The following is a 23,423-nucleotide window of genomic DNA, read 5'->3' on the forward strand; positions in this document are numbered from 1 at the left end:
TATGTTCAATATAATTAATTAACAATAACACTGGCTTAATAAACAGATATAAAGAATTACGTAGAGGATATTTTCTTTTCTTATGTCAATACTGGATATATTTTATCACATTTGAAAACAATCTAAATCCAATTCAGCAATGCATCACAGTAGGTTTGTTGTAAAGTAAATAACTTCAGACAGATGCAAATGGTACAAAGTCAATCTTTTAAATCAAAGATTAATTGCCATGTATGAAATGTATGGCAGGTTCTATTTATTTGTTCTAGCTCACAAAGTACTCATTTTTGTTGCTACAGGTACAACTTTTGAAGGCACACACAATCAAACATCAAACATCACATGATGGGAAGTCTTAAAATTTTCACACATGAAAATATAAGGATATACTTATCACATGTAAATATAGGAATAAAAAAATATGCAAATTATTTTGCCAATAATTCTCTATATTTCACACTTGAGTATATAATAAATATCTGTCTATATATAATATACAAGCTGATAAACAAGCACTATTTGTTCAAATATAAGAACTGTGATCTTAATATTTTTTATATACACAATGAAGTAAAAAAATAACAATCCAAGTAATCAAAATTGAAGTTATTTCTGGCAGTCAAAAGTTTTAAAATATCAGCTTTTCAAAATTAACCCTATTCTGTAGTTGTGCACATATGATACCAATTAAACAATACATTTAATTACCATTTAGGTTTTCATAAAAGTTCATCCTTTTTAAAGAAATACAATTTGATAAATCTGTCATTTTCTTTAGGAGACAATATTGCATTTTTCTCTCCTTAATTATTTCATACTGATTATTAAAATTTTCTTAGAGAGCAAATAGTTGTGATTCTTTATTCCTTATAAGATTATCAATGTCCAACACTGTGTTTCATAAATAGATATCCTTAATTCAAGTGAAATTTAAGAAACAGTTAATTCTATCTTTTGTGATCTTCTGTATAGAAAATCTGAAATTATTTGACAAGTTTTAAAAATTTCATTTACAATGAGCACAACTGTAAGAGTACATGTATCACACAATAAAGCCCTGACTTTATTTAAAAAAAAGATGCAGAAGAGTATGGCAACATGATGGATATTCATTCAGAATTCTCAGTCACCATACTTGTAACTTACAGCTGACGTAATGAGGTTTTTTTTAGCTTATGTAACACGGTAGACATGTGATAAAGTTTTAAATCAAATGCCTGTGTTCCAATGATGGGGTATAAGAAAATGCACAGACACTGAATTCAAGTAATTTTTATTATGGCCAAACTCATCCTGGTCACAACTACTGACCTTGGCAACTAGTTTGTCAAATTTATCAGTTACACATACATTTTAAAGTAAAATGCCCAACACTGATTTGCTGGTGTGTGGTACCGAGACACATTGTTATAGACTGACAGATAAGTCAGTGCAACTTAAACAGTCCAATCTAAAGAGCAATTCTGTGAAATCAGTTATCTCAGACATTAAGGACCCTGAATCTGATTCTATACCTCAAGGCTGGAGTTTTAACTTGCCAATTAGTTAACAATTAAGCCCTAAAAACGGTGACATTTCAACAAATTGTTTCCTAAAAATGGAGTCTCTCAGTCATTAATACAGCCATGAAAATACATTACATTAGAAATAATTAATTCTAGCTTCCCGATGAAACTTGGAGAACAGCAAAAATAGTCATTTTAGAATAAGTAAAATTTAACTTACAATTCTTTTTGCATGTAACATAGCACAATACAATAAATTCACAAATTCAAATAGTGATGAAAATGTGACTTGTCAGCAAACCATGAAAACTCAGTATCCATCAAAGTTAAGGAAACCATGAAAACTGAGTATCCATCAAAGTTAAGGAATTTACAGTATTTGGATTCATGTAATGTGTTCCAAAGTATGAATCAGATCTACTGTCACATGATATTCAAGCAGAACAGGATATATGCAATCACAATGATTTTAAGTGAAAAGTATAGTACATGTACTTGATTTCATAAAGCATAAAGTCAGAGCAGATCCATACCTATGATGTTTCCAGTCATATGCATACTTTCCATTAGTACACAATATTTCTTTTATTTTGAACAAAACTTTAATTTGTGTAGAAGGTAACAAACTTTACAGCAAGTTATATATATATATATAATTCTAACACTGTCTTTAATTTAGTGTGTAGATGGACATATATATATATATATATATATATATAAATACACACACATGATACCAATGTGACAACTGTCACCCTTCCACAAAAAGGGGCTTGAGAAAAATGATATGTTGAATATCAAATGTAAACCATTATTACTTAGTGTGAATTCTAAGGAGTTTTGTGCAAATTTTATTTACCAAATAAATGCCAATTTGTCCTTTCAAAGCGATTTTTGTACATGCAACAAGATGGCTTGCACTTGCATTCTTCTGAAACAAAAGTGTGCCATTTCCTGTGAAATTGGTGAATATTAGCTGGTCATTTTCTACAGGGTTTACGCAGAGATTTGGAACAGGGATGCAAACATTGGCAGGGATATTCTCTGAAATGTTAACTGTGACATCACTAGGAGAACACCTTGGTGGGAAATTACCTGGAAAGATATCAAGCAAATGATCATAGAATGAAACCTGTCTACAAGGGATGGTCATTAGTCAGTACCATTTTACCCTCTACAGGCATGTGCCTTTTACATAAAGAGGTCTTCATAATCTGATATAATGTCCTATGAGTGTATGTCTTGAAACACATCATTAACAAAATGCAGGAGTCTTTACAATCAAATTGACTAGAAATAACAAAAACTAGTAAAATTATCAAATTTTAATCCAAAAACACAGATTATGCCAACAAGTGAGCAGGTGTTTGAATAATATTTTCTATGTGTAATTTCAGTTCTCAGTAAGACTCATGGTATAATGTTTCTTATATTTAGTAAAATAGACTGTGTATTTATATCATTGTACCCTTTGAGGCTGATTGTGCACTGAAAAAGAACAGAAACTAATACCACTACCAATGTAGGAGGGGTGCTACAATCATCCAATGAAAATATCTACATTTATTAGAAATGTACCATCTTATCATCAAAAAGATACCAGACAACACATCATCTCATCACATAGTACAAACACATTTCCAATTTTGGAGAAAACCTCATAATACTTTTGGAAGGAACAATTCTGACATTTTTAACAAGACCCTCATAATGCAAAACTTTCAAAAATCTACACAAGAGTCTGGCTAATCAAGACTACCGTCATAATCTGGGTTCTGAAACTACTGTTTAAAATGGGGATGCTAACCAGTAATTTTGTACTTTTAAGAGAGTGACGTATGTAAAGTGAAGTTGTTTGCATTTGAAACATACACACTGGAGAGAATGTTGGCATACCTATAGGCTACTTTGATGTAATGTGGCTGACATTTCTTTGGATATTGTACTTATGGAAACTGTACATGATCTAAGCACACTGCTAACTAAAATGACTGATCCCTTGTGCTAAAAAGAATCAGCCAGAATTAGTCTGAAGTACACTATCTTTAGTATCTATGACAAAGGGAAAAATAAATTTTGGCCAACTAGACAATACCTGCTTCTGAAAGAGCAAATGAATGAATTACCAAATATAAAAAATGTAAAAAAAAGTTATTGGCTCTTTTTTGTACAATTTACCTCTGATGTCCAGGAAGTGAAAATAACTAAGTGGAGCTAGCACTTTTTTGCAAGGTGCACATCTGGAGTAAGGCCATGCTGCATACTATATAACCCATATCCAATCCATCAGTCACATTCCAAAATAAAGGGAATTAAAGGTTCTATGAACCATACCTCAGACATACAAGATCTTTTTTAAGTATCCAGTATAACCAGTGGGGACACTTGGGGAAATTATTTTTCTTCAAAATTCTAACCCTCTGCAAAATATGAAAGTGCAGAGCACCACCAATAACGTCCACAGGATGTGAAGTAAATATTGCATTCAATGTAATCTAAGAAATAGCTGCTATAACCTCACGTAACATATTAATTATATTATGTAAGTAATTTCATGAAATGGTTGGACAAGAACTTTTTAAAAAGCCATTCATCAGAGTTGAAAGTAATAATATACTCACTGTTTATGATAATATTCACAGTAACATTGGTCTTCAATCCTCCATTATCACTGGCTTCAATTTTAAAAGAAGATATGTTCTCAATGTTTCTCATGTTGCCTAGCAGAATAATGCTTCCATTTGAAATGACACTTAATGTATCTGCAAAATAAAAGTTAAATTAGATATCGATATTTTGTTTAATTAATATAAACCCATGCATTGAAACATTCATGATGCTTACACAAGGGTCTCAAAATGAATCAATGGTTTGGTGGAGTGCAGTCCTGTATGGACAGTGTTAAGATGACTCTGCATTCCATTTAAGCAGATGAGATATATAATTGGAATCTCATTTCAAAAACTTAATGTGATTCACATACAAGTGAATTTGGACACATGCGGATCATTTGCAGTGAAGAATGTTTTGATCAGGGCATTAAAAAACAAACTTAGCTTAAATGCATCTGTTAGACTCTTCTTGCAAACAGACTTAGCACATCTCAGAGAGATCCTTGAGGATGGTTATTAGTAATCCTTAGTATGTTTACTCCACAGAAGCTAAGCAGCCTATTCAAAACTGAAATTTTCATTGAAAGGAACAAAATGTCATTATAATTATTGTATCTTACTTCAAATCCCTGCAAAGCTTTGCACAGTGACTATGGTTTCTTTGTTATGCATCCATTCCTCCCATCGACTGAATATCCAGTTTTATTATTGCAAGTCTCCCAAAATAACCATAAACATTAGCTTTCCTCACAAATTTTCTTTATCCTTCTGTTATCTTGATATCCGCTACCATTTCCACAAAATGATTTTCTAATTAGCTCATTTTCTATTATATAGCATCATGTGAGCTAATGAACTTTATTCTGTATAATAGTTACATACAATCAGAACAACAGGCCCGGAAGTCATAAAACTGGACTAAGTCTGAAATTGAAACTGAGATTTCCATTCTTAACCAATCTGAAACAAGCTTTCAGAAGTAATCTAATTAATATTGGTCAAAGTTCAAGAGCGGAATGATTTCTAGGCCAAAAAAATCTCAGGCTGAGATTACCATATATGCAGTAATGCTTTTATTTTATACATTTCCCAGTTTCACCATTGCTATAATGTCTATGTACAAAGCAAAATACCATGTTGTGAATAGAAGTTGGTTATATATTTGGTCTTATAATCTTAGCTTTGCAATGTTTAATTATATATCTTCTTGGAAAAAGAGTTGTTGAACACTTTTTCATTGAAATGCATGCTCAGGAAATAAGATAACCTCATTAAAAAAAAATGGTTAGGCATGCATGCTTTCCTTCTTTCTCAACTTGTTCCTTTCAAATACAACACAAACAAACATGTACATATAATACAGGTAGTTCCAGGTATTTTTTTTCTTTTGTTTTTTTTTTACCTTTCACTACTTGTGGTTCTCCAGTGGATATTGTGTATATAATAGATTTAAACCCTGGGTTGACATCCACATCATCACACTGTACAGTTCCCAGTATTGTCCCTGTTGGGGTAGTAATATTTCCTCTTATTGAGACTGAAGACGGACAAATGGGTGGCTGATTGACATCATTCACATTGACAGTTAAATGTGTTGTGCTGAACAGACCTGCTTTGTCTTGTACCTGCAAATACAAATATTACATACAACATTTTTAATTATTTTTTTAAATAAAATAATATATAGAGTTTTACATCTTCTTAGTCAAATATTTAACTTGCCTTAAGATTGTGTTAGTGATCATCACTAAGCCCCACCACTTCCAACATTAAACAAATACAACAATAATGACAAAGTCATCTAGAGACAACATCATCTTCTGGTTCCTCACTCATAGACAGGCTTTTTCTGAAAGTACCCTATGATCCATAATTCTCAATTTGTATACTACTTAATATGCTATATGTAGTATCGTATGGTCCATAACTCAATTGTTATACTACTTATTTAATATGCTTCATGTTTTGCCCAATAATACAAACTCTCAATTTGTATACTATTTAATATGCTATATGTAGTGTCATCCATAACTCAATTTGTATACTATTTAATATTCTATATATTGTACCCTATGGACCATAACTCAATTTGTATACTACTTAATATCCCATATGCTGTATCCAATAGTTCATAACTCAACTGCTATACTACTTAATTTGCTGTATGTTGTATCATATGGTCCATAACTCAACTTGTATACTACTTAGTATGCTATATGTTGTATCATATGGTACACAACTCAGTTTTGTATCCTAATTTATATGCTTCATGTTGTGCCCAACAATCAAAACTCTCAATTTGTATACTACTTAATATGTGACATATTGTACCATATGGTCCATAAATCAATTTGTATACTATTTAATATGATTCATGTTGTGCCCAATGATCTAAACTCTCAGTCTGTATACTACTTAATATGATATATGTAGTGTCCTATAGTCCACAGCTCAAGTCATAGTATGGAAACTTGTGTAAGTAATGGTTTTCAAATCACAAAGTGGAAACACAATAGAGCAGAAACATGGATACTTTTCAACAACAAAAATAAAATTAAAAAAAAAAATAACTTCTTCAAAAGAACTCTTGGTCTCTCCTGTGAAACATTACTTTTAAAAACACTGTAACTTGAATTCTGTATATGAAGGCTGTTGTGATTACACTTGCTGACAAAACAGGGATACATCTTGCTACATGCCTAAAATGGAAAGATAATAACAATGATAGTTATGATGATGACTTACCCTTATGGTCAAATTGTAAACCTGTTGCTTAGAAGCATTCAGGGCTTGAATCACCTGGATGTCAAAGACTACAGTTTTACTCACAATGTCTCCTCCATGCTGCACTATTCTGAAGGGCAGAGTAACAGAAATATCTGTTGAATCTGCAATATACATCAAACACATGAACTTTCAGTTTCGTTAGACAGTAGCCTCAAAAAAAGGAAAAAACTCACAAATGAGTGTCAACTGTAATACAATGTTTTTTTTTATAAATGCATTTGAGAAGTTCAAAGTTGTGCATCAAAATTATCTAAACAATGAAAAAAAAAATTAGATTTTACTCTGCTGACTTATTGACCAGCTGACTGAATGTATTATAGAAGATACAATCTAGTTATACCTGAAAGCCTGGGACATATCAGAATGATGAATCTGGGCTACCAATACAATGAATTCCATTAACATCATATCAAGATCTGATCCTAAATATTGTCATAATATTTTATTACCTCTGATGGTATTTCACTAACAAAAACAAATTATCACTGACCTTTAACAAAGAAAATGAGAAGTTCTAAAATTAAAGGTTACTTATAAAGTCCTCTGTAGGCTACAAAATTTATGCTGAGATGTTATGGGTTTCTTTCTTTCTCCAATAGCCCACCAGGTGAGCATGTGTTTAACACAAAAGCTTTCTAAGAACAAAACACAGTACTCATTCTTGATAATGGTTAAACTGTTCATGTGAATAATATAAGCTCTCATAGAGCTAAACATTCTTGATAACTGTTCATGGGAGTAATACAAACTCTCTTAGAGTAAAACCAATACTCATTCATGATAACTGTTCATGGGAGTAATACAAACTCTCTTAGAGCTAAAACAGTACTCATTATTTATAATGCTGTTCATGGGAATAATAAAAGCTCTTTGAACACCGAAACAGTAATAATTCTTGATAACATGGTTCATGATAGTAATAAAAACTCTCTTTAAGCTTAAAACCTTACTCATTCCTTACATTACTGTTCATGGGCATAATAAAAGCTCTCTTAGAACTAAATTAATGTTCACCAGAGCAATAAAAACTCTTGTTCATGGAAGTGTTGAGCATATTTGACTTAATTTATATTTTGATTTAATTTAACTGTTTGTTTGTTAGTTTTAATTGTAATGTAATTTTATTTACTGGATTCGACATTTTCCAGAAATTAGTTTGACCTGACTGTTTTTTTGTAAATACTAAAAATAGAAACTTTGTATCTAATGATGACCTAGTTCCTGACCTTGATTCAGAAATCAGTGAGTTGAAGTAAACAACTTTTTTTATTATTATTTTTTTTTTCTTTCCCAGAGTAAAAATTATTGCTTTTAGTCGAGGCCATACTGGGAGTATGTGATGTTGGGCATGTAAAGAGCTTCTATGTGGTTCTAGAAACATGATTATGTGACATTCATACGGGAATCTGTTTTTCATCTTAAATTAGCATAAAACCTTTCTCCATAGAGAATTTACTCAGTTGGGCATTAAACCACTGATACTTAAAGGTGTTTTGTTGTGACCAGTTTGAGTTGAAATTCTATAGTATGGAATTATTATTTCTTTTCTCTGGAAATATTTAAGCGCTCATAAAGAATTCTAGGACAAATACATTTATGGAAACTTTATTCGGAATTTAAAACTGGAATATTATTTTCTGTGGTACAACAAAGAAATGTTGACACATCAGGATAACACCGACTATTGCACATGTCATCATCCTCCATCTTTGATTTTTTATCAGGACTCCAATTCAGATTCATTAAGGCCTTTTTATTACTACGACTTCTAATTTTTTTTATTCTTCGATTATTTTTGGAATTGATTCATAGAACCATAAGTTCTTTTTCTGATTTTTACCTTGCTTTTCTAGAGAAATAAATTATTTGTCAAATTTTACAAAACTTGTTGTCTTCACTCTTTTCTTGTTAATGTTTTAAAGAGCAGAAAACACAACAGAAGTTATAACTCTCATAGAGCTAAAAAGAGTACTCATTCTTGATAACATAGTTCACTGGAGTAATAAAAGTGACCCACATTATAAATGGTGGAACCAGATGTTCCAACAAGGATTTGTGACAATAACAAATAAAAGCACCAAAAATATGGTATTTAAGAATTAGAAAATCTGAACACAATTGGTTCTCATTAACCACAAACTAAAATTAAATGACATAATTCATTAGTAGAAATTGGTTAACAGTTTATTAACATGGTAAATGAACAAAAGCTGGTAACTGCTGCGTGCAGTATGGCAAGCTTGCCAATGTTGTCTTGACAATGACACGATTTTTGTTTTGTTTTTTAAATGTCTCTAAGTGCTGGAACACCAAACATGCTATAATTTTTAAATCCATATAAATTTTGGGTCAAATCTTTTTATTTTTCATGTCCCAAGACTTGCAGTCATTACAGTATAATCAAGTTGCAAATAAATGTATATAAACAGATTTAGCCAATGAAATTGTTCACTTTTTGGTATAAATTAATTTGATTTTTAATTTTAAATTTGAATACAAGAGGGAAATTGCATCTATGATGATCACACTGAATCCAAATTAAAATAAATGACTTAATAAATTAAAACAATGTACACTTGACAAATCTTAATTCATCCTTATTTATTTCTTAAAGTGTTGCCATCATTAGACATTAGAATCGTTTTCACTGATTGAAATTTTATTACATATTACTATTTACAGTGTATTTAAATCTTCTTCTGTAAAGAAAATGCAACAAAATATTTTTCTTATTATAAGCTGAGAATTTATTTATGGAAGTAACCACCATTTTCGACGATAAAGTGAACAATATATCAGTGTTACATTTACCAATTTTGAGCACAGCTTTTTTTCACATTTAACAATAAGGATAAATTCTTTTGGCATTTTCTAGATTTAAAAAAAATAGAATCCATGCCTACCCCTGCATTATCAGCAGGTCTGTGACATATCCAGGGGCGGGTTAACACGGGACTGTTATACACGAACTTATACCAAATGTGGCTTCACTCTATGACATACTTCAAAAAGTTCATAAGTGAAGACAGCATCAGCAACAAAAAAACAGGCATGATGGGGATTGAAGGACATGCTGGGGTGTGATGGACAGATGTGACAGGATGTATGGACATGCTGGCTTTTGATGATTATGATGTGAGATGATGTATGGACATGGGCAAAAACACTATAATACCCTTCATAAATATGGCAGTAGCATACAAAGAAACAAATGATAAAATAAAAAAACTCCTCATACTACTTACTAATGGAAGATGTCAGTATATCACCGAATGGTAAGTCTTCATCCGTAACATTCACACTGAATATTGTAGAGTTTAATGATACATTCTCATCTACAGCAAATACATTGGTTCCAACAACAATGAGTGGAGCATCATTAATATTGGTAACCATCACTGGTATGCTTAAGACGCTAGATCTTCCATGGTCATTTTCCACAACAGCAGTCACCTTCAAACAGTGGATATTAAAATAGACACTAGTTTCAATTAGAAAAAATGCACAAACAAATAGAGGAACACAAAATGAGCAATTAATTAATGCTGAATTTATGACACAAGTTGATACTTTACAGCTTCTGTGAGCTTTGGAAATTATTTTACAAGTTTCACAACTTAATTTTCAACCATTTGAGAATCTGTTTATCACATAGTCTTTTTTAAGTGGAAAGAGTTTAGACAAAGAACAGATGAGTTTTGGCATTTCAATATATTCTTGTAGGTGATAAAATAGTCCAAGATGTGAACTGAATCAATAATGCAGTCAATACAAATTATAACAGTAACATTTAAAAGTAATAGTTTTTACACATTATAAAACAAGAGCAACTGTACTTCCAAATCAAAGGAACATTTGATACATTTTTCAACACATGATCTTCAATGGTACTTCCTTTTTGATGTCACATAGTCAGGCCTGCTGGAGTAGTTCATACACCAGATAAATGGAGTTTGATTGCAACATTTCCAAAAAACATTTTTGTCCACTCTACTGTGAACATTCAGCATAGATGCAGTACTGGATATTGCAGAAAAAAAAAGTAGCATTCCAGTTGTTGGAGATTTACACGATGGGATGATTACTGGAAATTTTACCAAATGTAAAATATAATGGTATTTCCGTGAATATGGTGACTCAAGATTTAATGTTTTGTGATTGCATATAAATGTATTTATTTGATTTGGAAGAAAGCTCTAGTTGAATATCTTTCAGTTCATAGGAGACTCAAATTTGTCAACATTTTTGTCATAAGAGAGTGAGATTATTTACTCCTATTTACGTTGACATTTAAACCATGCTTGTCCTGGGGATGGCTGCAATGACATTGGCCATATTCTGAGATACATAACCACTGTAGTAGGTTTCGTGATAGCTGACCGTTTTTCTCAGTGCTCATTTCACATTTGATTGGAAAGAGGGCCACCATAATGTTGATAGTAAGTTTCAAAAAAGATGGTTCCAGAAGTTGAGACTGTTACCATGGTCAAAGCAAATCAATAATGAGCATAATGTGCAAAAATGTCATGGCCTAGTCAGATTCAAAGAAAGTGATATGTTAGCATGTTGACTTATCAAAAAGTATATAAAGTTTACCAACTATGTGATAAACAAGTAATACAAATATAGTTCATTACAATAACATCTTGAATAAAGAGAATGCCTACCTTAAGTAGTTCATTATATGTTAGCCCTGTGCTTAACAGCAATAACCAGGCACAATGACCTTTACCTTTGGTCTAGATAAGCAGTCTTAAATTAAACATAATATGCAAAAACCTTATATTGTTTTCTTATTAGAATTTCTTGAATTTTTAACCCAAAGATCAACAGGTTTCTTATTACCTAAGTGCAAGCCATCCATAAAGTCTGGCAAGGAACCTACTCTAAAACAAAGGTCATTTTGTAATCCCATTTGTCATCAACACAGAATTACAATAATCTTCCAGTTTTTTTTACTCCCAACTGAAAAGGTATTTTCCATACATTACATACAAGCTCTCTACAAACTTTGGTCAAGGTTCCAGAACTCAAGTTATATTGCAAAAATCTGACCTAAAGATCAAAAGACTTCATTCTAAAAACAATCCACAGTTCTTGGAAACATATATGGTAAAATATATGGTCAAGAACTAAAATTTGCGTAGAAACTATTTTTCATATTTCAATCAGTGAATTTGACTGTTGCCTTTCTGACACCAAAATCAATAAGCTTCTACCTTACTCCAAGAGCAAAGCCACATACAAAATTTTAGTCCAGGTTTCTGATGTAGAAGTAAATTAAAGTTATTGTGCAGAAACCACTTTTGTTCATTCAGTCACAGTGAGTTTACAAATCTGTCTTTGCCCATAATTAAACAAACATTAAAGACATATTACCAGATATTTACATTCATGCTGTGTAACAAACAAACTCCTCCCTCAATCCCCGAGTAAAGATACAAAAGGTAATTAACAAAAACCACTGAGAGTTGAGGAAGTTTACTAAATTAGGGGCTGCTGGTTGATTCTTTCAACACATTTTTGAACAATGCTGAGGAAATGGGAGCTAAGTGCCTTTATCAAGGACACACATAGGCAGCTGACCCAGATTGGCATGGCAGGGTATTGAATCCATGACCCTTAATTGTAAGTCATATGCTAAGTACCTTTCTCAAGGACACACATAGGCAGCTGACCCAGATTGGCATGGCAGGGTACTGAATCCATGACCCTTAATTGTTAGTCATATGCTAAGTACCTTTCTCAAGGACACACATAGGCAGACGACCCAGATTGGCATGGCAGGATACTGAATCCATTGCCCTTAATTGTAAGTCATATGCTAAGTACCTTTCTCAAGGACACACATAGGCAGCTGAACCAGACTGGCATGGCAGGGTACCGAATCCATAACTCTTAACTGTAAGTCACATGCTGAGTACCTTTCTCAAGGACACACATAGGCAGCTGACCCAGATCGGCATGGCAGAGTAATGAATCCATGACTCTTAGATTGTAAATTGTATGCTAAGTGCCTTTCTCAAGGACACACATAGGCAACTGACCCAGATTGGCATGGCAGGGTACTGAATCCATGACCCTTAATTGTAAGTCATATGCTCAACCAACTGAGCTCTCAATTGGCTCCAATCTAAATTTGAAGCAAACTTCCGGTATGAACAAACTGTAAGAAGTATGTAAATTGTCTTTTCCATTCTCATATCTATGAAATTTCCTGATTTACTGCCACTACACTTTAAAATGTCCAGGTGTTATAGGTGTATCCATTATTCAGGTCAGAACTACAATGTGTTAAGACTGTGATTGGCTTGACGGTAAGGTTTTGACATGGGTCAACCAGACCCTGTGGAAGTGTGAGGCATGGACATATAATCAAAACAATCACAGAGATTTCCATAGGAATGCAAAACCAAAGAGTAAAATCTGGAAATCTGTGAAACCCAGATCATAAGAGTGAAAAACCCTGTCATCATAATATAGTGATAACATTTCTAGATTCCAGCTGTACAGGAAAGAGAAATGTGTAAAATGTAATCATCAAACTGCCCACTCCACCCTGTGAAGTCAAGTGTAACTGCATTCTACTTTCATACTGGAAGTGTGATATAAGAAGTGTGGAATTTTATAAGCTTAGGTCACTAAACTACACTTAGCAACACCCTACACAGTGCAAGTGCAATACAATCAGTAAACTTTATTATGGTTAAAACATGAAAAACTCCATCAACATTTCCTGACTAAACAAGGTATGTTCAGCAGAATTATAGAATTTACCAAAACAAGAAGCCTAAGTGGGTATCATATTGTTCATCTGATAACTGTTAAATGTAGCAGACTTTTTTTTTTATTTTCCCAAACATATATCTCTATTTTAAATGGCTAATAACTTTGTAATCTTATCTATAACTGTATCTACTAAGTCTGCAGAAATATAAATCTACTGGAATCTAGGTGATGAGTTCATTTAGTAAGTGTCAATAAGTCATTCAATGAATTTGTCTGCATGCACACTTTACACTCATTATCAGACATATAAGCTGCCTCTTTAATGCAGAGATATTGACCATTCTTAGAGATACACCAATCATAGTCCAGGTAACTAAACCATTTATTTTGCTCACCTGAAATAAAATTCTACATCTTAAACATGTTAAATATATAGTTTACATTCTAATTCTGATCAGAGATACAGACTATAAAATGGACACAAATTCAGTCTATTTGATGCCAGGTCATCTTATTCACATACATAGATGTCAGCTGATCAAACTAATCTTATATTTTGATGATTAAAGCTTACATTCCAAGTTTGTTCAAAATCTGTTAAGAAATGCTCAATTAAAGATAGTAATCAGCTCTGCCATTCCAGATACCAGCAAAACCCACTAATCTATGAAAACAGATAATCAAACTCAACATAAATGTAGGTGATTACAGCTTAGCATACCCAATTTTATCAACATATGATCAGAAGCACACTCTTGACAGTGGTAAAAAATATCAGCATTATGACATTAAAATAACCTTGGATCTTGAAGTATATTCTTTAAAAAAAATTGTACATACCAAGTTTGATTAAAAAAATTACCAGAAATCCATCCTAATTAGTGTAGCAACAATGATCATAGTTTATTTAGGGCTTATGAAAACTTACCGTGAAGTTACCAACACGTCCACCTAGTGAATGTGCAGTGCAAACTTTCAAGGAAAGTACACCATTAGCATCATTGACACAGGACAGATTGAAGAAAGTGGTGGCGTTAAGATCACTGCATGTCATACTGGATGACAAATTATTTTGGCAGGTGTATGCTACATCTGAGCATAACCTTAATGAAGCATTTTCACTGAAGGAAACAGCAGTCAGATTCTGTGAGCTGCACTTCGGCTTCAAATCAGCTGAAATTTAAGGGCGATATGAGGGAGTCAGGTTGATAGGTAGGTAGCTAGCAAGTGTCAAACTAGAGATTCATAAGATTGGGAGGCAGTCACTATATTAAAACAGATAGATCAATTGTTCGATCAGCAGGTGGATGGATGGTTTGGAATACAGTCATTAAGTGACTGTATGGCTGAGAGAGAGAAAGAGAGAGTAACAGAGATAGTACATATCAGTACATAGAAATGAAGGTGGCATGCAAATAACATATGAATCATTATTTCCCTTATAATATCAGTTATGGCATTATTAAGACTGTACAAGTCACCAGTTAAATAACAGCACAATGTACTCTCCCTTTCTATGAAAATTAAATATCATGGACATAATATAAAGTGAATTACTTTAGCTGCTAACGAAACATACGCAAAACTAGTGATCTCTCTAAATGACCCTGTTCATGGGAGTCGTACAAGTGATCTGCTTTATGAAGCCACTTTATCCTGAGTCACAAACTTGCTTTAGAGCACACTAGATTTGGCAACCACCTGTCTTTAACAGCAACCTTTGTAAGTTACCCACAATGAATTACTGCAGAAAAAAGCCTCTATTTTATGCAACCACTTCCTTAAGAGGTCATTTTCATCAATTTACATAGACAAATTTATTTACAGGTTTAAAAGTATATTTGGTTTTCCACAGGACACAATTAAAATCAACCAAATTAGCTGACGCTATTAGAAATGGGTGCATCACAAATGGACCCATTTACATAACAGTTTGATTGACATGCCCTTGAACAGAAGATATTGTATTCAGAAACTTCAGTCAAGAGAATAACACTCAAGGGCCATAACTCCCCATACGTGGAACCTGGATATCGCACTTGTTCAAACTCATCTTATCATAAAGTGCACAATAAATTTGGTTGAAATACATCAATCCTGCTGCTGAACCAAAGTTAGGAGGACAAGAAATCTGAGGCCATAACTTTTTTAAATGATACTGTGGAATGATGAAAATGAAACCATTTCAAGATCAAATTAACATGAAGCTGCTTGGCAAATTTGGTTTTAATCCAATAATTCTTTGTAATGTAATGCTGAAAAACCTAAAGTCAGTAAAACACAATCAGGGACCAAAACTCCTATAAATTATATCATAGAATAATAAATTCAATTTTGCAAATTCAATGTGGTATCCATGTTAGGGTACAGTCAAATCCAGTTATCTCGATTACATCAGGTATGTAAAAAAAAAATCATCAACATAACCGAGTCCCAAGACACCAAAGTTCATAGAAATAGGTAATGTCATTTAAAAAATGTCCTTGACCTTTATTCCTGTTTCTTACTCTTAGGTTTACTGGAATGTTGCTGAGAAACAGATCGTAGTTTTAAGATTAATAATTGCTATATTTGTATACAGTTTTACTTTAATAAAATGTGTCATGATTTCATAACTTTTTAACAGAATTCACACTCCAGCTGTACATTACAGACAATACAAAATGAACAGTGCTGACAATGTGTACATCGATGTGCACCCTGAAACAAAGGTATTCTATTTTCTCTGGTAATTCCATGGTCAATGTATATTTTGCAGTAAGCAAATATAATATTCCTCAGTAAATAAAATAACCTTCCCCCCTAAAAAAAAAAAAGAACTTATCTAAACTTGACACCCCTATGTCAGCAAAATGGATTTGCTTGTGTCTTTGCAGACAGGAAAGAAATAGGATATACATGTACCTATAGCTGCCATGAATCTAAATAAAGATATTATTTAATGTAAACTGATAAACTGTAATGTATTGTTATGTCAAACTTTATGGTCCCAAGACAGAATCAGAATTTGAAGAAGAATAAAAAAACATTAATAACCATCTGACCTCACCTAATACATTTTAATGGCTAAAAGAAAAGATCGATTTTTTTCCCATTCAAATAGCCATTCAGATGTACATGTGTGCTCTAAATTACTTACATTTATTATTAAGCTCTTTAAATTTAAAAATATCCAAGTCAGTGATTTTTGGACACTGAATAAATACATAATATTACTGATTAAAAAAATGGTAGTCTCTTTTTATGAACAGTATAATCCATTGTCGACCAACACGTGTAAACAAAGAATTAACCACTACATGCATTGTCCAGCTGTTTAGTTGTTACAACATTTATGTGCTACATGTACTTTAACTGGTCTAGATTTTGGACTGCTCAGTACCTGAGACAACAAACATGAACTTTTTAATGAGGCTACCAAGGGAAAGAGACTTCTCATGGGGAAATGAAAACCTATCACCAAGTTTTTATTTTTTTTAATTAAGCCAAAGTAAAAATTTTACTATTTTAAAACATGCCCAAATTCCAGAATAGAGTAATGCATGTAGAATACAAAACTTGTGCAACAAAATAAATTTGTTCCAATTACCAATAACTATGGAAAATGCAACACTCATAGATTTCATTGCTTCAATCAGAAATGTCTTGAATCGATGGCTGATGAGAATGAGCCTGCGGACTCCACTGGCATTGCTTGAGAAGAATTTTCTTATTATGTACATGTGGATGATGAAGCTACAGTGAGATGACTGAATGTATTAAAAAAATCAAACTGTTTGTGGAACGTGTCTCCGGTGTTAACGATATGTATAACAATGTAAGCGCTTTTGAATCATTTCATTGAAAGAAGCAGGTCCACATGTTACTTCGGACCAAAACTTATGCCCGACATAACAAAGTTATTGACTTAACAGGGGTTGAGATAAGCAGAAACAAATTAGCATAACCAAAAGAGGATTTTTTCAGAACCAGACCAAAATGCTCAACATAAACGTGTTCTAGAGATAACTGAGCTCAATATAAGTGGGTTTGACTGTATATGCTAAATTTGGCTGAAAATCTAAGAAAGTTAGGAGATGGGCACAAAAGTCTTACCCACGGTTATATTCATGGAAACAGAGACCAAGATACCACTTGAATTTGCAGAGTCAATGAAGGCATCAACATACACTGTTCTTTGATATCTTGTCACAGAATTTGATGTCAAAAATACTTGTGCTGATGTATCATTACCGGATATCTTGACATTTCCATAACCTTGACAGAAACAAAATAAAGATATGTAATAAAAATAGATATATAGCTTTTCATCTGGTAAAAAAATATCCAGGATTTTAAAAAACTCGCTCTGCAGCTGTTTTCCATTCATTCTTTACTGACTCTTCTTTCCATTTACATCACAAATATAAAATTACCCACTTGACGGTCTGTAAGTGTTCTCTAAATTTACTGGTGCTGTATTTAGGTCAAATAGTTGCTGATGAAATTGGACAGAATTCCCAAAATCCCAATTAGAAATGTTCAAGTCTTGTTTAATTTTTGGTGACAATACACTTCAAAATTTTCAGAAATATTTAGTAATATCAACTCACAGTAATTCATCTCAAACCAAAATGCATGCTTACCACAAGCTTGCAGCAAGCTTATGACAAGCTAGCTGAGGTTACACAAGCTAGTAAGGGTGCTTACACAAGCTTGCGCAAAGTTGCAGAAGGAATTTTTCCAAGTCTGCAAGCTTGCAAAATCTAAACTACTTGATGTAAGCATGTGCAAGCTTGCAATAATCAGTTGTGAAAGTTGAAAGTTGGCAGTTCTGCAGGAGATCCTGAAATGTTGAAGAATATATGTTGTGACTAGATCATGCTCTGTATAAGAAACTACACTGTCAAATTAAAAGATGTTACCGGTAATCTAGCTTTTATTTATAGCATCTGATAATGCTCTTGAGTTAAATAATATACATTTTAAGTGTTGCAAAATGCTAAGAACTTGAATTACTTGTACTTAGCTGATTCAAAAATAAAATATATTATTCCAATATTTCTCCCTGATTAAATTGAATATGAACATTATTAATATATTTCAAAATAAACTAAATTATTTCAAAAAATGTTTTAATTTTTTACAAATATTATACATGTTAGAGAAACAATTGAGATTTTTTGTACAAAGGAAATTCTTTAAGTGATTGTACACTCAATTAGCTATGCAGTCATTTTGTCAGGGAATGGAAGACTGATTAAAGAATTTCATTTAGTCAAATCCTGTAAAATAGATAGTAATAATTGCTGATTGCAAAGTTTTTTTACAGACTAACTTAATACAGCAAGATATTTGATGTCAAGTACTTGCAAATGCTATTTACCAACAATGTATGAACCATAAAATAAAAGTCTCTGTAAATCTTGTCATATTAACTTCTGGCATTAAGTTTTTGAAAGAATTGTCATATATTTGTTTCAGTGACAATCTACTGCCAGGAGAAGTAAAAAAAATTGTCAGTTATTTAATTTATTAAATAAAAATTAAAAAATAGATCCAATTTTTGTTTTTTTTTGAGAGAGGGAAATGCATCTCATTCTGCCTACATTCTATAAAGAATTGAGCTTTGTGAATTTTGCTTGTTTAAAAAGAAATCAAATAAAAGCATGCAAGCTGAAATGTGGTTTTCTGCAACAGAGACTTAATTCACTATGAGGGCATTAAAGGCGGTTACTTTCCCCTTTTTAGCGATCAGGAGACTGGTTTATGAACTCTAAATATACACAAAATATATTTTAGCTCAAGAACACAAAACAACTATTGATGATTGTAGTCTCAAGTTCAATATTAGGTGCTATTTTCATTGTTGAACCATCACAATTTAGCTCATTAATTTGGTAAATATCATTGCCCGGAGAACCAATATATGTACAGTAACTGACCCTAGAACCAGAGCAATAATTTGAAATCGCCAAGTTATCATGTTGGTGAGTAAACTCAACAGTGTGTTGTATTTTGCCAGTTTTTGGGACTGTAGATGATTGCTGCAATCTTAAAAATAGCTTGCAATGGTTTGAGATATGCATTGCCACCTCATAAGCTTGCAATTTTGGTTTAAGATATGCATTGCCCCCTCATTGTCAAAATACAAACTGTTATTTAGTCTGTAGTCCCAACTGTTCTATAAGTATGATTGGAAAACTTCAGTTTTCACCAGCCTCATTTTTCCACCATATTACTAATTATATAAAGGTGGATAAACAAATGAAGGTGCAATGCACTCACTGTATAAGAGCATAAGAACTTGAACATTCCAATAAAATGGATATCTGGCAAGATAATAACACTAAAACCCTACAACTCATGACCATAGAAAAATAAATAAATTATATCTAAAACACCTCATGCTTCATTAATAAAATCCCCAGCTTAAAGACTAAAAAGCACAGTAAAACTGATATCTAAAACCAGTACAGATGAGATGAACATATGTTCGGCCACTCACTACTTACTTGGTTGATCAATGCTGTAGATCAAGATCAAATGTCCCTTTTTCATACAGGAAATTGTAGCAATCGGTTTGGACAGATCAGCATTTGTATCAATATAAATAGAATTATTGCTGACCGAACACACTAGGCTGACCAATTTTAGTGTGAAGTTCCCTCTTGTTGAGGCAGATGGAACACCAGAATCATTCACCTGTAGAACAGATCAATGGGTAGACAGACAGATAAATAAAAAGACAAAATAGTTTTCAAGTCATAAGGTGTGCCAAAAGCAGACAAATATTTTGTACAACAATACAATTAACATTCAGATACCTATATCAAATTCAAATATTTTCAAAAACGTATTCATCCTCAATCATTTCAATATTTTATTCAATACTAACTCTGCTGAGCAAAACATTTTCCATCAGCAACTAAAATATCATTGCAGTCAAATCTACAAGTCAAATAACTCTTTAAGCTGACATTTTATTATTTTAAATAATGATATACAAAAAACTATTGAAGTCATTGCTATGGAACGAGTTACCCTGCATGGTCATTAAGACTTCCGGTCATTAAAAACATATACACTGAATAATTATGTACTAGAATAAGTTCTTTATGCATAAAAAAAATTGTGATTCTATCATGGATGTAATAAGATAGCAAAACTGCTTACCATGTAGCAAATATAAAATTAAAAAAATAAGTGATATACGTGACAATGATTATTTCACTTACAAGCATCAGGTATTGCGCATTACAGTGATACATGACAGTGAAGCAACAATAAAACTTGCATTGCTGACTACAATACTCAGCAATCATACAGCAAACTTCTCATGAAGAACTGAATTTAAAAATCTGCTTTATTTATGACAAATTGCATATACAACTTGCATACTTAAAAGAACTTAAGTACTGATTACTGACAAATTATCAGATAAAATAAAAGTAACTGGAACAGAATATTTATAGGTTACTGCATTTGTATGGGAAAATATGAATGAGCTTGTTTTTTTTAAAATGGAAATACTGCATGACCTTAAGAGATAAATTGAAATTTGGAGTCATATTGTGAATGAATGTGCATTGCAACAACTCTTCCATTTTATCTGGAATGAATATATTTTGGTATTTTTGTCAATTCTGTGAAATTTCGTAGTTATGAACTGGATATTATCTGTGCCAATTCTACATGAAATACATCGGATTGATGCAGCAAGGAAGAAGCATGTTGACATCTGCAAGTGTATTTCTGTTCTGTCGTTGTTGTTGTTGTTGTAGGGTTTAACGCCATTTTTAAGCACACGATAGACTATACAAGGCAGCCAGTATTAATGGTGGAGGAAGAACCCGGGAAAACCCCGGAAAGTCTGTTCTGTCATTGAATGTTTGAAATCATAATGCCGTAAAAATATGAACTCTTTCAATTGCAATAATAAAAATTATGCAATGGAATTTTTAAAAAATTTCATTTTGAGTACAGTAAGGAGATGTAATTGCACTTGGAATATAGTCAAAATTACAGCACAATTTCAAAATGTGTAATCAAGCTTGAGAACCCATGACATGGCTCATATAGTTCGGATTTGCAGAACTAAGAAAGTACATTTTGAGGAAATTCAGGAAGTAAAACTGTAAGTATATTTTTGGCCATTGTTATTAAGAGCTAAAGAAGACAGTATATGCCTTGTCACTTACATGTTATTTGTAAGGACCCTTTCTGGCATCTATTGCTAGCCTAAATCAGAAACATTGTATCAAAAGAGTTAACGTGGAATGTACCAAAGCAGTTGGCAGTCCATGAACCATCTTGTTTAGTTCATTCAGAAACAAATTTAATCAGCCAAAACGTAAAGCGTCTACTACGAGACTGTACATCATTTGCTTACAAAGTAGTTCCTAATACACAACTGGGCACATGTGAGTCCAATATGAAGTAGCACATGAGTGCAATATCATAAAATACTGAACGATTCTGATAATGTAAACAGAGAAAAAAATGAGCATATAATAACTTCTCTTTAACACAGAAAGTTCCAAGCTATGATAATATGTAACAAAATATAAATGATAACATACTGTTTATACACACTTATTAGTCCAAATGCAAAACAGCACAGACCTAGATGATAAGATCTGCTGTCACATTATACACCAACAGATATGTGTCTGTGCAGTTTGCTTGGAGTAATTGTTAGAACAGATTTGTGTCTGTGCAGTTTGCTTGGAGTAATTGTATGAACAGATTTGTGTCTGTGCAGTTTCCTTAGAGTAATTTTTAGAAAAAACAACACTGACCAAGATCTGCAGGCACATTATGCCATGGTGGATCAGGTTCTTCGCTGTTTATGGTTTGACTTGATTTATAATGAGTACAAATGTTTAGTGGAATGCAGTCAGGGCTATAATAAGGCAACTAAATTGCCTAACATGTAGCAAATGTAAAAAATAAGAGACAAATGTGACACTGATTATTTCTATTTACAATCATCCTCTTAAGTTTCTGCACAGTAATACTTGAGGTACATGTACTGAAATACACAGAAATTTCCATGCTATGAGGTTATGGTAATACGTAATGAAAAAAAAACAATATGGTTAGACTTCTTCTTTATTGTGCGATATCTGACCCATTTTTTAAGCATGCATAAAAGGTTTGCAACAGTTAGTCATTTGAGATTATTATATACTGCCTGCCTGGTTATGATACAATAAAACTCACAACACCCGAGTATCGATTCAATATGTGACATATTAGCATACAGTACAACACATATTGCAATACTGGAGTCAGGATACAATGATTGAATATACGAGTACCTGAATAAACCATAAATATATGAATACTTGAATATACCAAAATATATGAATAGTTGAATACACCATGAATATATGAATAGTTGAATACACCATGAATACATGAATACCTTAATATACCACAAAATATATGAAATACCTTAACATACCACGAATATATGAATACCTTAATATACCACAAATATATGAATACCTTAATATACCATAAATATATTTTTAATACTTTAATATAACATAAATATATGAATACCTTCATATATCATGAATATATGAATACCTGAATATATCATGAATATTCTGTATTAAGGTTTGTTACTAACAATATAACGCTTTTGTAATTATCTGATATCTGAAACATGAAATGTTTCCAGATGGGAGTCTTAAATACAGTTGCAAGGTTTACATTTTAAATTTCTTCCACCATTTTGGTTTTAGAAAAGCATTATGGAATCAGAATATTGTTCATATTTACATTATATCTACAAACTATC

General features: G+C 32.4%; 1 protein-coding gene across 1 annotated transcript in view; it reads right to left on the minus strand.

Moving 5' to 3' along the window:
• The window catches only part of LOC149772646 (uncharacterized), a 130,463-nt gene that overhangs the window by 88,978 nt on the left and 18,062 nt on the right, over positions 1-23,423 (minus strand). Inside the window, exons 6-13 of the mRNA XM_089947527.1 lie at positions 20,128-20,317; positions 17,729-17,890; positions 14,562-14,806; positions 10,150-10,357; positions 6,863-7,005; positions 5,520-5,742; positions 4,127-4,267; positions 2,365-2,600 (exon numbers count right to left, since the gene is read on the minus strand). Coding sequence (XP_089803653.1) covers positions 2,365-2,600; positions 4,127-4,267; positions 5,520-5,742; positions 6,863-7,005; positions 10,150-10,357; positions 14,562-14,806; positions 17,729-17,890; positions 20,128-20,317 — 1,548 coding nt within the window. The remainder of the gene's footprint in view (positions 1-2,364; positions 2,601-4,126; positions 4,268-5,519; positions 5,743-6,862; positions 7,006-10,149; positions 10,358-14,561; positions 14,807-17,728; positions 17,891-20,127; positions 20,318-23,423) is intronic.

The sequence above is a fragment of the Sinohyriopsis cumingii genome, unplaced genomic scaffold (assembly GCF_028554795.1).
Source record: "Sinohyriopsis cumingii isolate HCF-2022 unplaced genomic scaffold, ASM2855479v2 utg001311l, whole genome shotgun sequence".
Taxonomy (NCBI): domain Eukaryota; kingdom Metazoa; phylum Mollusca; class Bivalvia; order Unionida; family Unionidae; genus Sinohyriopsis; species Sinohyriopsis cumingii.